The sequence below is a fragment of the Patiria miniata genome, unplaced genomic scaffold, assembly GCF_015706575.1.
Source record: "Patiria miniata isolate m_02_andy unplaced genomic scaffold, ASM1570657v1 HiC_scaffold_20, whole genome shotgun sequence".
In the NCBI taxonomy this organism is placed as follows: domain Eukaryota; kingdom Metazoa; phylum Echinodermata; class Asteroidea; order Valvatida; family Asterinidae; genus Patiria; species Patiria miniata.
In genome coordinates, this window is record NW_024037059.1 from 19,017,357 (window position 1) to 19,031,955 (window position 14,599).

General features: G+C 40.2%; 1 protein-coding gene across 3 annotated transcripts in view; it reads left to right on the forward strand.

The window, feature by feature from the left end:
* LOC119727744 (inverted formin-2-like) overlaps positions 1-14,599 on the forward strand; it is a 45,247-nt gene that overhangs the window by 14,272 nt on the left and 16,376 nt on the right. For 2 of the 3 annotated variants that reach the window (XM_038199784.1, XM_038199786.1), the window contains exons 3-7: positions 2,285-2,400; positions 4,542-4,735; positions 8,157-8,171; positions 9,998-10,151; positions 11,322-12,324. In XM_038199784.1, coding sequence (XP_038055712.1) covers positions 2,285-2,400; positions 4,542-4,735; positions 8,157-8,171; positions 9,998-10,151; positions 11,322-12,324 — 1,482 coding nt within the window. The remainder of the gene's footprint in view (positions 1-2,284; positions 2,401-4,541; positions 4,736-8,156; positions 8,172-9,997; positions 10,152-11,321; positions 12,325-14,599) is intronic. The other variant, XM_038199785.1, reaches the window with a different exon arrangement.

Genomic DNA, 14,599 nt, shown 5'->3' on the forward strand with positions numbered 1-14,599 from the left:
ATGTCCCGAATATACTGAATATTTGAATGTTCGATCATAACTGAATATTCAAATAGCTTTATGCCGCTTTGAATATTCGGAAACAAAAAAACTACGCTCATTGGTGTTTCATTGTCAGGTGCCACTTTTGTCGACGGTAACTTTTCTGTCGACTACTGTTCATTTTACCAGGTTAAAGCCCATGACATATATAAAATATTTATTGCAAAACTCTCCATATCGATCCTGCATGCAAATTTTAACTGGCACGCTCATGGGCGTCGCCAGGATTTTTTCTAGAGGGGGGCAAAACCATATTTTTGCCAAAAAATGCCTGTATTTCTCAGCACATTCTCGATTTATCAGTTTTAGAGGGGGCAGGGACATTCCCCCCCCCCCCCATTAAATTTACACCACTATGATTTCGCACCACTATGACTTTTTTCTTCCCTTTTTTGTTTTTTTGTTGTTGCTTTTCCGGGGGGGGGGGCAAGTGCCCCCCTTGCCCCCCCCTCGCGACGCCCATGGGCGTGCTCCGCGTGCAACTTTTGACTGGCGTAGCACGAAGTTGCAGCTGGCAGTTTGGAATATCCAAATATTTGGTCAAACACAGTTTTGAGTAATCAAATACTAAATTATTAGAAAATGGACTAATATATATAGTATATAGCAATATTTTTTATAGGCCTTGTGAATGTATATATTCGGGAAAATGTGCACATGTTATTTCCCTTGTCTGGGGTCGCCTTAGTTCATAAGAGGTGATTGGGGGCAACAGTGACGGTAAACAATAAAGCAACTTAAGCCCTCCCCCCCCCCCCCCCCCCACCTTCAACCCACACAGATAATATTGTGGCCGCCCGCCCTGCATGCCCTAGTTTCATTTGACATCACAGTCATAAATCATCCAAACCGGTTTCATGTCTGCTATTCCCTTGGACTTTTAGTCAACCTTTTCTTGGGTTCAAGTCTGTCTCTCTGGGTTAGTTGAGAACACGAAATTCATTGTACCTCATTGTTACCATATGGCAAATATGCAGTTGCAGCCGGCATACATGTATTTATTGGCCTGTAGCTGTTGATAAAATTTGTTCAACTGCCCTACCAGTATATACATAACCGCGAACTTTTGCCAACAAAAACATTATAGGTTTGCTGTGGGGGTGGGGGACACAGTTCATTATTCTTTGTAAAACTGAAAGCTTTCTACCTTTATCCGTTGGGTTGACAAGCATGAATATGCATTAAACAAATAACTTAGTTTGAGTGTACAATATTTCTGATACTATATTGTAATTTTATTCTGAGAACGGCACATCAAACCAACATTTTTGTTGCAATTCATTTTATTTTTTCTGCTTTGATCAAGGAGTCATAATATCTCATTTTTATCCACCCTCCCTGAAATAAAAATAGAAAGACTCCCGTCAAATAAAACATCAAATTAGTCATCTGTTATCAATTTTTAAGCAACTCGGCCTATTGCATCTTTCCAATTTTATTTTTTTTCCAGACAGTGTTTTATGTCAGTGTGATTGATTTCCTTGATTCTGTTATGCTACACATGATGGCCTACATATTTACTCATATGGGTTGAATGCACGATAAATATAGCCCACACATCCTTTTTCACATTACCTTTACAATTTCGCAGCAACCGTTATACTAGAGCAGCTTGCATTGTTTGGGTGAGTTGTCACGCAGACTCCTACCCAGATCACATCTCACCTCACATGATTGGATTACCGCCCGATCACACCTATGTCATTGGACATGGATCTTGTAAATCAGTCAGTGGCAGAAGTTAACAGGATAATCAGGCTGTTTTAGGGACAGCTTGCCTGCCAGAAAATAAATAGGCCAGAGCGGGAGAAGTGACAGTTATATGATAATGATAGGGATTGAGGTTGGCTGAGTGATTCTGTATGCTAATTGGCTTAGCTATGTGTACACAAATATTTGAACATGTTGCACAGGTTATTGGCAAAGTAAACGTTGTGTTTCTTTAAGTCAAGAGCTAAAGTCTCAAGTGGAAAACTTGTGCAATCATTCCTTCCTCCAGGATTTAACATATGGCTTGTGGAAAAAAATAAGTGCAGTTGTGTCAAACATAACCTGTTGTTTGAAACCCTTTGGTTGATAGTTTAATCGTTTAAAATTAAATTCCAAATGCTCATTGCTGAGAAGACAGGCACATATACTGCCATGCACTGCAGTCAAAGTGAACTACATTAAAAGGTACTCTGGCTCCAACTTTTACCAGTTCAAATATTTGAATTAGATGTTCTTTTTTTTTCTCGTATAGCCCTCGACACCAACAACACTCTGGTCAAGAAGGCAGTATTTGAACTTCTCTCTGCACTCTGTCTGTACAATGATTTGGGATACACGCTGGCAATCGACGCCCTGGAAAACTACAAGGTAAGAGATTATCCCTCAACCCTCCCCTCCCCCCACCCAACCCCATCTCTCTCACCCATATTTGCCTTCAACCCCCCTCCCACACCCCGCAATCACACCTCCCCCATCCCCCCGCATACCACCCTCCCCCACCCCCGGATACCACCCCTTCCCCCAATCCGCACCACCCCCCACTCCCCCTCCTTTACGACCCCTGCACTACCCCCTCTTCTCACCAACTCTGCACTCCCCCACCACCTCTGCACTCCCCCACCATCCCCGTACTCCCCCACCACCCCCGTAACCCCCCCCCCCTTGTAACACAACATCACCCTCCCCCCCACCACCACCCTTGCCTTTACCCCCTCTCCTCAACCCTGCGATAGTTCTCTGTCTAAGGCATCTGATCTGGTGAAGATTTGTTAAGACTCTTAAGAGTGTTAATTGCTATAGGCCCTTTGCACTGCAGCCATCTTAGAGGTGTGTGCTTTTGTTCCATTAAGGTATACGCAGGAGCAGACTTCTGGGGCCTTCATTGTTACTGAAGTAACAAAGGTATCACCAAGATGGCTGCTGGATTTAAAGAAGCCGTGTTAAATGTTGCTTTAAATGAAAAGGATTTAAAAAAGACACTTTTCTTATTCAGCCATAAATGATTATCTTTCCAATTAATTTCTTAACAAAAATCCTGCTGGTTTATGAAAGAAACTGTTCCCAGGAAGGTGGACAACTTCCCTCACTTAACGACTCCCAAGTCGTTGCTTCATCTTGTTAAAAATGCCAATTTCAAGCATTATCAAGTGAAATTGACCAGCATATGGTCAACCAATGAGTCTGTCAAGAGACTAGCTTCTATTTACAGGTGCATTACAGTGCATTCATGAAAGGACAATTACCCCACAAGCCAATCCACAATTTCCCTGCCTCCTCTTCTCAAGATGTCCTGCCCTAGGCAGTCTTTCCCCGCGCATCTGAACGAGAACCGTGCATTTTCCTGTTTGGTCATTCCCAAGAAATCGGATTACCTATGGGGGAAGCGGGACACCTGGAAGCATCGCACGCAATTTGTGTCACCGTATCGAATAAGTAGTTGCCATGGCAACGCGGCAGCTTTTCACACAAATCTCGGGGCTGTACCATTGATGTGCAAATCCACTGGCAATTTGTTTTTGAATTGGTTGCTCTTGTAATCGTATGCCGTTTTTGGACAATTTGAAATGGAAAGTAGACTTTGAAAACCTTCGGTCAATATATCAGTTTCTACCCTGGCCATGTACAAACAGAATACATTTGACCAGTGAATATAAAAATGAGGTCAATGAATTCATTTAATTGAGTAAAAAAAAAATGGTTTTATGGATTCCCCATGCAAATTCATCTTTTCAGTGTATTGAGTCTCTTTCATTCATGGTGCTAAGTAACTGTATAAAAGGAATCAACAGTTGTCAAAATCTGGGTTGTCATGAATTGGAACAGTTACCCCCAACTTAAAACTTCAATACACAACAGGTACTTGGGCTTGTGCATTTCCTTGGGAACAAATTGAGTTTTTCTGAATGAAGTCACCAGAAGTGTTTGGTGTGTGCTTATAATTGTTTGCAAACCTATATGCCAGGGCCCAATTTCATAGCACTGCTTAACAGTAAGCAGAAAAGTTGTGCTTACTATAGCAGAAAATCATGCTGCTGCTTAAGCACTATTTCATGCTAACGGTTGCGTGCGCATGGAGATTTCTTTTGTTACGTCACTGATTTAAGCAAAGTTTTTTTCTGGGGTTAAGCGTGCTTTTGCTGCGCTTACTGCTTAACGGTCCCTGTGAAATAGATGGAGGCTCGGTAAGCACAAAGTCGGCTGTTAAGCAGCGCTATGAAATTGGGCCCTGGTGGCTAGTTAATTCTTCCCCCCCCCCCCCCTCCTTCCTGATATGTTTGTATTTTTGAAATTTTCGCTTCATTTGGTCGTAAGTGTAATTTTTGGATGTTCAATTGAAGAGAAGATATTCATGATTCGGGTTTGTTTTATTCCAATCACAACCAATTTCGAAGAAAACAGGTGACATTTTGTAATTTGCTACCCCTGTTTCTGTTGAACCGCTAGCACTAAACACATAAATGTGCATAATTATTTATTAAGGCGATTTGCCTTCCGTACCTGTCGTCTAGGTTTCCAAGAACCAGCGTTATCGTTTCAGTCTGATCATCAACGAGCTGCGTAATGCCGAGATCATCCCATACAAGATATGCCTGCTGTCCTTCATTAACTGCATCTTGATGAGCACGGTGGACTTTGAGACAAGAGTGCGTCTACGAAATGAGTTTATTGGCCTACAACTGCTGGATATCCTCTCCAATTTTAGGTGAGTATGGCCCACAGAGCTAAAATAATTTCATGATGTAAATCAAATGGTGTAAAAAATGTTGCAACCTGACACAACTTTTTTATTCATATATCATCTCAATGAAGGTCGTTCATTACAAATTTGATAAGACATGAATCTGGGACTGAGAAACATTTCCAAGTTTGTTAGAAAATACTTAGAAAATGTTCATGACTCTCCATAGACTTTGTACACAATCGCGGAAGTGGCGTCAGGTTGCATTATTTTTTCCCAAATGGTAGCTTTTGCTGTTTCTGATATTATATTGCACAGTGGTATTAGCATTGAATCTGTAGTACTTTCAAGTTAATACAGGCATTGATCATTTAAATTCAACCAAGGTGTACATGCTGTACTGTGCTGATATCTTAACATATGGAAGGGAAATCTGTCGTTGAAACTGCGTTTTACTTGATATTGTTTTTAGATCTTCCTTGGAGATCTTTAATAGGGCTCTACCTTGATGCTTTTGAAATGCATTTCTCATTCTCATCACATTCAGAAATGTTCATGTACAGTTTTCATTTGGCAAATGTCAGCGTCATCCTGGTAATGCCAAGCTCAAAAGACTTTTGGTTTTCAGAAAAAAATTTACCAGTGAAACAATCATTTATTTTTGAATTGGCTGTGGCTGTTTCTCTGCTTCTGTATTCGTAAATTTCTTTGATTGCACTCAGTGGATTGGAGAGCCTTTGCTTGTGAGGTGCAAGGCAACTTTCTGAATTATGTGACGGAATCGAAGTACTCTCCAAATGAGCAAAAACCTGGTCATTGCAGTTATAAATTTGAAGAACAGGGAGTAAACAGGTTTGACCAGGACATTAAAGATTTCTTGGTAAATCCTGCATGGAACAGGTTCCTAAAAGAAATTTTGACAACTTAAGCCACAATCAGCACATGGCCTAGCTTAAACAAGAGACACTCATACTTTGCTCCTATGTGAAGCTAAATTTGTTCAAACCAAAATTATGCAAGCGTATCAATTATGAAAAGATACTTGCTCATTACTGTAGAAACACTCAGTGCTTACACTATGATAGTTCAGCCTGCCAATTATTATTTACGAGGAGTATTTCCATAATGATATATACACGACAGTTTCCCATTAAAAAAAAACTATCAATTGTTGTAATCAATGTGCGATAAGATCATACAGAGGATGCGTGTTTGTAATAAATTAACATGCATGCTTGTATTCAACTGTATTAGAGATAATGAGTGCTAGCCTTAATTTCATGTGGCTCACATCCGTGTTCCATCACGTCATAACACCATTATTCTTTTTCAGTTGACATTGAGATTTCTGAAGCATTTGTCACAACGGAATATTTGGACAACATTGCATTTGCTTCAAAGAAGTATTTCTTGTGAACATTTTGGCCATTGTGTAGTGAGGGCCCATTTCCTATAAGAGAACAAAATCCACTTTCAATTTATTTGACTTACCAGACAATTTGCCAATATTAAGAGAAAAACAGGTTTGTCAGAGGGCAGGGTTTTGAATTTTTGAGGAAAATTTGGGGGTAAAATAATGACGAAGATGACAAAAGGCAACGCAAAAAATAAAGATATGTACTGTGAACGTGCAATACCAAGCTGAATCGCACAGCATCAACTGTAAACCACGTACAAAAACTGCAATTTCTACCCCAAGAAACTTTTCTAAATTCCAAAAAAATTGTGTCATTAGAATTGAGAGAAGTCAGCTGTAGGTTAAAACGGTCATTTTGGAATGATTATAAAACACCCTTGATTCTAATTTGATAAAACTAAAGAGGGGTCCTACTCTACACAACTGTCACAATTTTGATGCACTTCTGATGCACTGCTGGCACTTCGTGTGCATTTGCCTCAAACATTGATCAAAGTAGAACTGTGGAACAGTGATTAGCTTTTGCTGTAATTATCATGAATTGGTTCATGGTTTCATAGAATATTTCCTCATCACTGAGTGTTACTTCAAATACGTAAATTAATACAGCTACAGTTTAATTTATGGCCCTCCATATAAACTGCAATATATGTATCCAGTCCAAAATCCTTGGAATTTATTACTCAATTAGTGGATCAGATCAAATACCCCGATATTATATTGCAAAAGTTTCCATAAATCTATCTAAAATTACGACTCAAGTGAAGTATACATGTAAGTGTTACTGAGAAATGAACAATTATGCAGCAGCATGAGCTGGCAAAATAAAACTGACAATTTTTTTTTTCGATTTAAAAAAAAATAGTACATATAGCTCTTACATGTAGTTTGGCATGGTTATTTTCCATACGTGTTTGCTCACTTGCCGCCTACTTAGTTATTTAGTTATTTTGCTTTTTCCACAATACTCTTGTTTTAATTTATTCTGCTTCTGACCTTGCTTTTGTGTACATGTATATATGTAGGTGACTTTCCTAGTTTCTGCATCCATGCATTAACATATTAACAAGTTTTATGCCAATACATAAAAATCCAACTCATGCTGATCATATGGCAGACTATTTACAAATTTATCATATTATATATTCATTAATTCATTAAGGAAATAAATATGTTTTTGTCCAGTTTTCAGCAAGTATGTTCAAAGCCGGTTGGGGGCCTGGACGGGGATAAAGCCTGAGCCATACCAGCCAAGCACATATTTATTCCCTTCATAAATACCTTTCCATCAAAAAGTCGAAACAAGTCTAAATTTCACAATTTTTCAACAATTTCGTTCAATAATTTTACCTCATTGTTTGTTAAACACCCCTCAAGCCATGTCTATGTTATGTGCCTTGCGAGTGTAGTGCTAAAACAATCTCCTTTTATAGAGGTTGGCATGCGCAGTGCATACTGCGCGCACGATGTAGCAAAAACGCATTGGTGCAGGAATAAAGTGTTTAAATGCAGGCGGTGTTTTAACAGCGGTTTAAAACCACCCATGTGATGGGCTCTCGACCAATAGGAATGGGTAAACTGTCTTAGGTATTTATAAATTAACCCTAACCCTGCTGAATCCAACAGGATCCAACTATGTCACATACCCGATGGAGCCTGTTGGATTGAGCAGTTAACCCCTTGTGTGCATTCCTGATGCAAAACGTTGGATTCAGCAGGCAATTGAACCACATTATAACGCCAAGTTGGACTTCGTTGGATTCAGCAGACAACTGAAAATAAGGCACAGTGGATTGAACAGGAACGTCCGGTTGGACTCTGTTGGATTTAGCAGGGTAGTCCTGAGGAAGTACTAGGGGGTAAGGGAGGTTAAACAAGTGACTTCAAAATTTTAAAACCTTTAGTATCAACATGTATCATGCAAACTCAAACTATCACAGTTTTGTCTTCTTTCATGTCATTGTTTGTCATCAGGTTCACATTTTCTAACAATTTTCATAATTTTCATCCATTTTGTTCAATTGCCAGAATCGAGTTAACAAGGTAATGTACATTCATGTTTAGCAGGACAGCTAAACTTTATATGTTCTGCAAAGCACCCAAAAAAATTGATGTTAAAGTCAATTCTTTCCTAAGGGTTTGGGAAGCCTCTGTGTAGCGTTTCTGTGTTGAGGTGGTGGGTTGTGCTTTTTGTAGTTTTCGATTAGTTTTTTATTTGTGTTGAGTTCTGTTGTTTGAATTTAATGTATGGGATTTTTTGTTATTGTGTGGTGTGGTATATTGCTGTAGAATAAGAAATGTAATGCAACTTTAAACCGACGACATTCCATATTTTTTTCACGGGTAAAAGATTTCCAAAACTTCAAAGCGTGTAAATTGAAAACAAGTCAGCTGAGTCTGTGACCAGTTAACAAATTTGTTGCATGGATCATTTCAAGTTCTACAGTCATGATTGTTAGTGTTAGTGTATATTTGGTGTTTCTGTACTTCTTGTCTAAATACATTTCTGCTTTTATAAAGTGAGGGCACACGTCTTTGCTCGCAAGATGGAATTGCACTTTCAAAAAATGGAAATATTGAAAAGTTTGATGTAGGGAGTGGTATAGTTTTAAAAAAAAATAGAAGCAGTTCTTTGGCATGGGTTGACCTGGCCTGTTTATTGTTTGTACTATTTACAGTTCTCGTTTCCAACAAATTAAAAGTAGATTGAGCTTTGTGTCTTTTGAGCGGGGATCCACCACTGTGCTTTCTATTGCACAGAAAGAGTACTGTTGGTTTTTTCTGTGTAATTCGCTGCTTTTGTGCAGACAGTGATGTCATTGTCACTATCATGTCAATGATGATGGTTAAGTCACTGTCAAAAATCTTTCTTGAACAGTCCGTAATGCCCAAATACATGTAAAAGCATCAGTTTCAATCCTTGACTGGTGAATTGGTAATATGTAATTGCATTGGTTCTTGGGTCTTGCTTGCTAGCATTTCCCCGCCACCTAAAATGTGAAGGACTTTGCCAAACATTCCCTTGCTACAAAGTTGTTAAATTCGTAGTTAAGAAATGTGTTACTCTTTGTATGGCTAAAAAGGTGATCAACCATTCTTCTTACACATATGGTAAGGCTGCCTTTTGCATACTCCCTGACATTATTTTATGGAGACAAAAAGCAAAACATGATGGAGTGATTTCTATGCAAACCTTTGTTATTGTTAACTTTTTATTGCACGTGTCTGATATTGTTGCTGGCACCGTCTTGTTTTTTTTCCTCATGAATTTGGTGCACCGTGTTATCAAAATATCACAGTAAAGGGATGAGGTGATAGTCTGTTTTCCTTTGAAGCTTCACATCTCAGAAGGAAAAAGCTTTGATTAATAGCCCAAAAATGTTTCTTTTTTTAGGAACATAGGAATTTTCTACGACTGTCTACACTAACTCTAGATGTTGCCAGGTGGCACGTTTTATCACTGATTCTCATAGTTATATTTTATAAACTAGAGAGCGTACTTGCTATGCTACGCAAGCAGAACATGTAGTGGCCATTTTTTACGTGGACAAAACGCAGAGAATTTACGCGCTGAAAGTGGGCACACCCCCAGTATTTAAAATTGTTGTATTATGTTCTGCATTTTGCCTACTTAGAAATTTCTGTTGGTTGTCCTTTTGTCAGCATGTCTGCATGTAGTGAGTGCACTTTCCAGTTTTTAAAATTTAACTCTATGCTGATTCTGCAAAGCAGCCTTATGCACTAAGCACTGAAAGCACACGCCAGGTCAAACTGCTGCGACAAATTATGCGCCAATTAACCTGCTAAGCTGATATTTTTATTTCCCACTTTTTCAACTTGAATTCCTTTATTCGCTCTTTCTCGCTCAGACAAGATGACAAGGATGACGGCGATCTCTGCATCCAGCTGGACGTCTTCGACGAGAAGAAGATGGAAGACGATGAGGAACTCTTGTCCTGTTTCCCTGACGATGGGGTGGACCTCAACAGCCCCATGGACGTCTTTGATGCAATCTTTAAAAAGGTTCAAAATCCCAAAATACATGCTGTTTTTCAAACATAAAAGAGAAACTAAATTTTGTTTGTTTTTGAGATGCTATTTCGTCACTGTGACCTTTTGGAATACCGCCCTCTCCTGGTCACCCGAAGTCGGTTTCGATGGCTGTTATATAGTTAAACGCAATTTAAGTATACAATCAAGTGACAAATGCAGTTTAGAAATAGCTGATACTCTGTGTACATTCTATATATTTTCACAACCCTGCAACAATGGATTTATAGCATTTTGGAAATTAACTTTTCATTTGTTATTCCTATATTGGAACCATTCCAAAGTCTTTTTCAGCTGGTAACTCATGATGTGGAGATTGTTGGGAAAAAAAGTAAAACCGGGTCTTAAAAGAACCCAGTTTCAGCTTTCAGGTGGCGCAAAGAGCATGATATGCAACATATGCACCATATAAATTGCAATACAAATAAGGCATCAATAGGACTTGTTCGAATCGATCCAATCTTTGCAGTGCCACGATTCCTGAAAAGGCGATGAATAATAGAAAGCTGGAGCATTCAATGATGGGGCTTTCAACCCATTTCCAAGCTGAAGACCCACTTCTGCCAGCATTAATCCTCAAAGAAATAGTTCCCATAGAAAATGCATGTTTCCTCGGGGGACAAAACTCGATTGTAAATGTACCAGTCCATCATAGCATGTCAGACCTCATGAACGTAGAATTTCTCAGTTAAGGCCTGAGAGTGTTGCATGCTGCAGTTTTGCAACATTCATTCGCCAATCGCCATTAGGCATTTTCACTAAGAAGGTCTAACATGTTGTCTGTTCAAAGGTTAAAGGTTCCAGACAATGACTTTGGGTAGAATTTTGCCTAACGGTGACTGGAAAGGTTGAACCCTTTACCTAGAGCTTGCTCTTTGACCCTAAACAAGCTCCGTGAATTGAGTAAGATGTCTGCTTTAGTAAGCAAGAGGTACTTGCTTACTTGAGTAAGCAAGAGGTTCAAGTCCAACCTGAGTAAGCTTGTGGCTTTTTTTATCACAAGCTCTCAGAGAGCAGTCAACATAGAGTTCTCCCAGATTTATTTCAGTAAGGGGCAGTTACCAATATTGAAAACCCTTTGATGATAATTTAAGCTACACTAGCTGTAATTTTTTTCTTCTTCTTTTTATGTTGTACATGTAGGTGTCTAACTCTCCAAATGCCGCGCCACTTCTATCCCTCCTCCAATCACTTCTTCAGTTTGAGCCGGACGACCCAGTCTCGGATATTCTCTTTGATATCTCGGACCGTCTGATTGGTCAACTCATGGTGCTAGACCACCCCGAGGAGGTCAAGGAGATTTTGAAATGCGGTCTCTCGGAGGCGGTGAAACTGGTGAAGATGAAGGATATGTATCGGACTGCATTGCCAACAAAGGCGGAGAAGAAAGTGGACACGGTGGATGCTGGAGTTCAGACTGAAGAGGAGATTGTCATGGTGACACCGGGTCAGCATGGGGGCAGCATGGTGAGAGAAGCAGTCGTCGTACAGAGAGATACGTCATTGGACTCTCAGGCAGCACCTCCAGCTGCACCTCCACCCCCACCATTACCTGGCATGGAAGGAACAACTCCACAAGCAAACATTCCTCCAGCTCCTCCCCCACCAGGAATGGGCGGGGTCCCACCACCACCTCCCCCGCCAGGAATGGGTGGAGTCCCACCACCACCTCCCCTGCCAGGAATGGGTGGGGTCCCACCGCCACCTCCCCTGCCAGGAATGGGTGGGGTCCCACCGCCACCTCCCCCACCAGGAATGGGTGGGGTCCCACCGCCACCTCCCCTTCCAGGAATGGGCGGGGTCCCACCACCACCTCCCCTGCCAGGAATGGGTGGGGTCCCACCACCACCTCCCCCGCCAGGAATGGGTGGTGCCCCTCCTCCTCCTCCACCCCTACCAGGCATGGGTGGCGCCCCACCGCCACCCCCACCTCCGGGCATGGGAGGTGCCCCTCCTCCCCCACCCCTACCAGGCATGGGAGGCCCACCACCGCCTCCTCCCCCAGGGGGCTTCATAAGGCCTGCAACGGCACCTGCTCAGTACTCAGCTTCTCCTACAGTTGCACCCAAGCCAACAAAGAAGCTCAAGATCCTGAATTGGTCTAAAATCCCACCCAACAAAGTAATGACACCACCTACTTCAACTGGTGAGTCCTATTATTGATTCACTCTACATATCATTAAGAAAATCTTTTTTTTTTAATAGGTAGAGTGATTTATATAAATTGTTATCCTAAATCACAGATGTTTTACCAGAGGGTTTCTTTAAACCTAACCCAACCACGTGCAGTAAGTCAAACTCTCTATACTTTGCTGTGTTGTAAAGTCTAGATCTATCAAAATACTTTTAAAACCAGCTGTTGGATTTAGGCAGATTTGAAGCAGTCAGAGTTATAGCCTTCAGCTATTGCGTTACAAAGTGCGTTGCAAGACAAGATATTTTTAGAATCTTCTCCACATTCAAAGGAGATGATAACAGCATTCTCCTCAGTGTATCACATTTCGGCAATGTTGGCATCTTCGTGTTCAAGATCGCAATGACCTTTATATCTTATCACCCGCAAGTCATCTGTAATGTAAGATGCTCTCATGCTCATGTGGTTGACAGCACTTGTGCTGATAGCCTTATGGACTGTGTGGCATTTCAAATTACCTTTGTTTAAAGGCATTATAGGATCATTTGCTTTTCATGCATTTAGTTCGTCTCCAATAACAACACCACTCTAGATCCAAAGAAAAGTGTTCAAAACCTAACCTGTTGAGGTTTCAGCCCAGTGGATATTGTGCTTTTTGAGAAAACAGTGCAAACCAGGCGCAGCCTTTTGATCATGAAACTCGATTTTGTCAATGGCAGGCTTTATCTCCAAAAATCTGTCAATTGACTGATCGTTGGAAATCACCTACATTTCTTGATTTCTTCGAAATGACAGCAAGCCAGACAGAATAATTTCACGGGGTGTTTAGTACCATGCTCTTTAATCCAAGTAAGGCTTTTGAAAATAATGTGGTTTGTTACTTTTGGGATAAATGCAAATGATCCTATATGCCTTCAACAATTTCTTTTAGTGCAATTTGAGTTATTTCTCTCAGTGGGTAGAATTAAAAAAATTAAACATTAAACAATCCACTGCAGAGTACCATACATCTTCCAAAAAACTCATTAAAATGTTAGTGCAAACGGGTATTAACATGGAACTCTTCAAATTTAACTTAAAATAGGCTATATCTCGCCACAAACTACAAGAATATACAGCCTTGAAATGAGGTTGAGCACAATTGACTTAAATCCTATCAAAAGTACACAGCTGAAACTCAGTGACTCTGAAACTGAGAGTAGGCCTAAATACAAACATGTGAAGCCAAAAGTCCAATATAGCATCACACAAGGCTAAGCTGACAATGGGATGCACAGTTCTGGCTGGTGCTAGAGAGATCATATGTATTATCTTTTGTTTTGTTGTTTCCTTTCGTTTGTATTAGTGTCCTCACACAGATGCAAGTTTTGTTTTAAATAGTACAGATGTTTAACATTTGTATAGCTTGGAATGTTTCATACATGGTTTATTCTGTGGGGTGCATAATTAGTTCTGGCTGATGCTAGAGAGATCATAGTGTATTATCTTTTCTCTTGTGGTTTCCTTTTGTTTGTTTTAGTTTCCTCACACAGATGCAAGTTTTGATTTAAATAGTACAGATTTTCAACATTTGTAAAGCTTGGGACATTTCATTCATGGGTTATGTGGTAATCTTAGGGTCCAAAGTGTGACCTTTTCCCTGTCCCTGTTACCCCTGAAGTTTGTCATTTGCCATTCTGGTATCATTAAAAAGGACTTTAAACTGGTTTTATGTGTTGGGTAGGTAGTTTGCTATTGATATATCTTGGAGGATTCTGGTATTAAAGCTATAGTCCATCATTTGTAATTTGTGCATTTTGTTCGTTTGAAGCAACAAAAGAGTTCAAAATCTAATGAAGGATACTGAGCAACTAACCTGATGAAGTTTCAGCTAAGCTTCAGCTGTACATTCCGAGAAAAACAGCATTCTAAGATCTCAATTTCAAATCAAAATTACTGAATAATGTTTTGAATTGTTTTGAATTGCAGCTATACGCGACGTAGCGCACTGATCCGACGAATTATAACAACGGCGCGAGCGTGTGCGTCGTTCCAATACTTGTGCGCGCTGCGCTGAATAACAAAACGAACTACTAATTTAAATTTTCCTGCGGTGCTTCTTAAGAATCACCGTTGGAAATGCCTTCTTTCGTTAATTACTTCAAAATGACAGCTTCCCAGAAAGAATAATTTCACAGGGAGTTTAGTTCCCTTACTATCTTTCAACCAAGTTTGTTTTTCAACAAGAATTACGCCAGTTACTTTTCGGATGGCTGCAAATGATGGACTATAACTTTAAAGAGTGCAT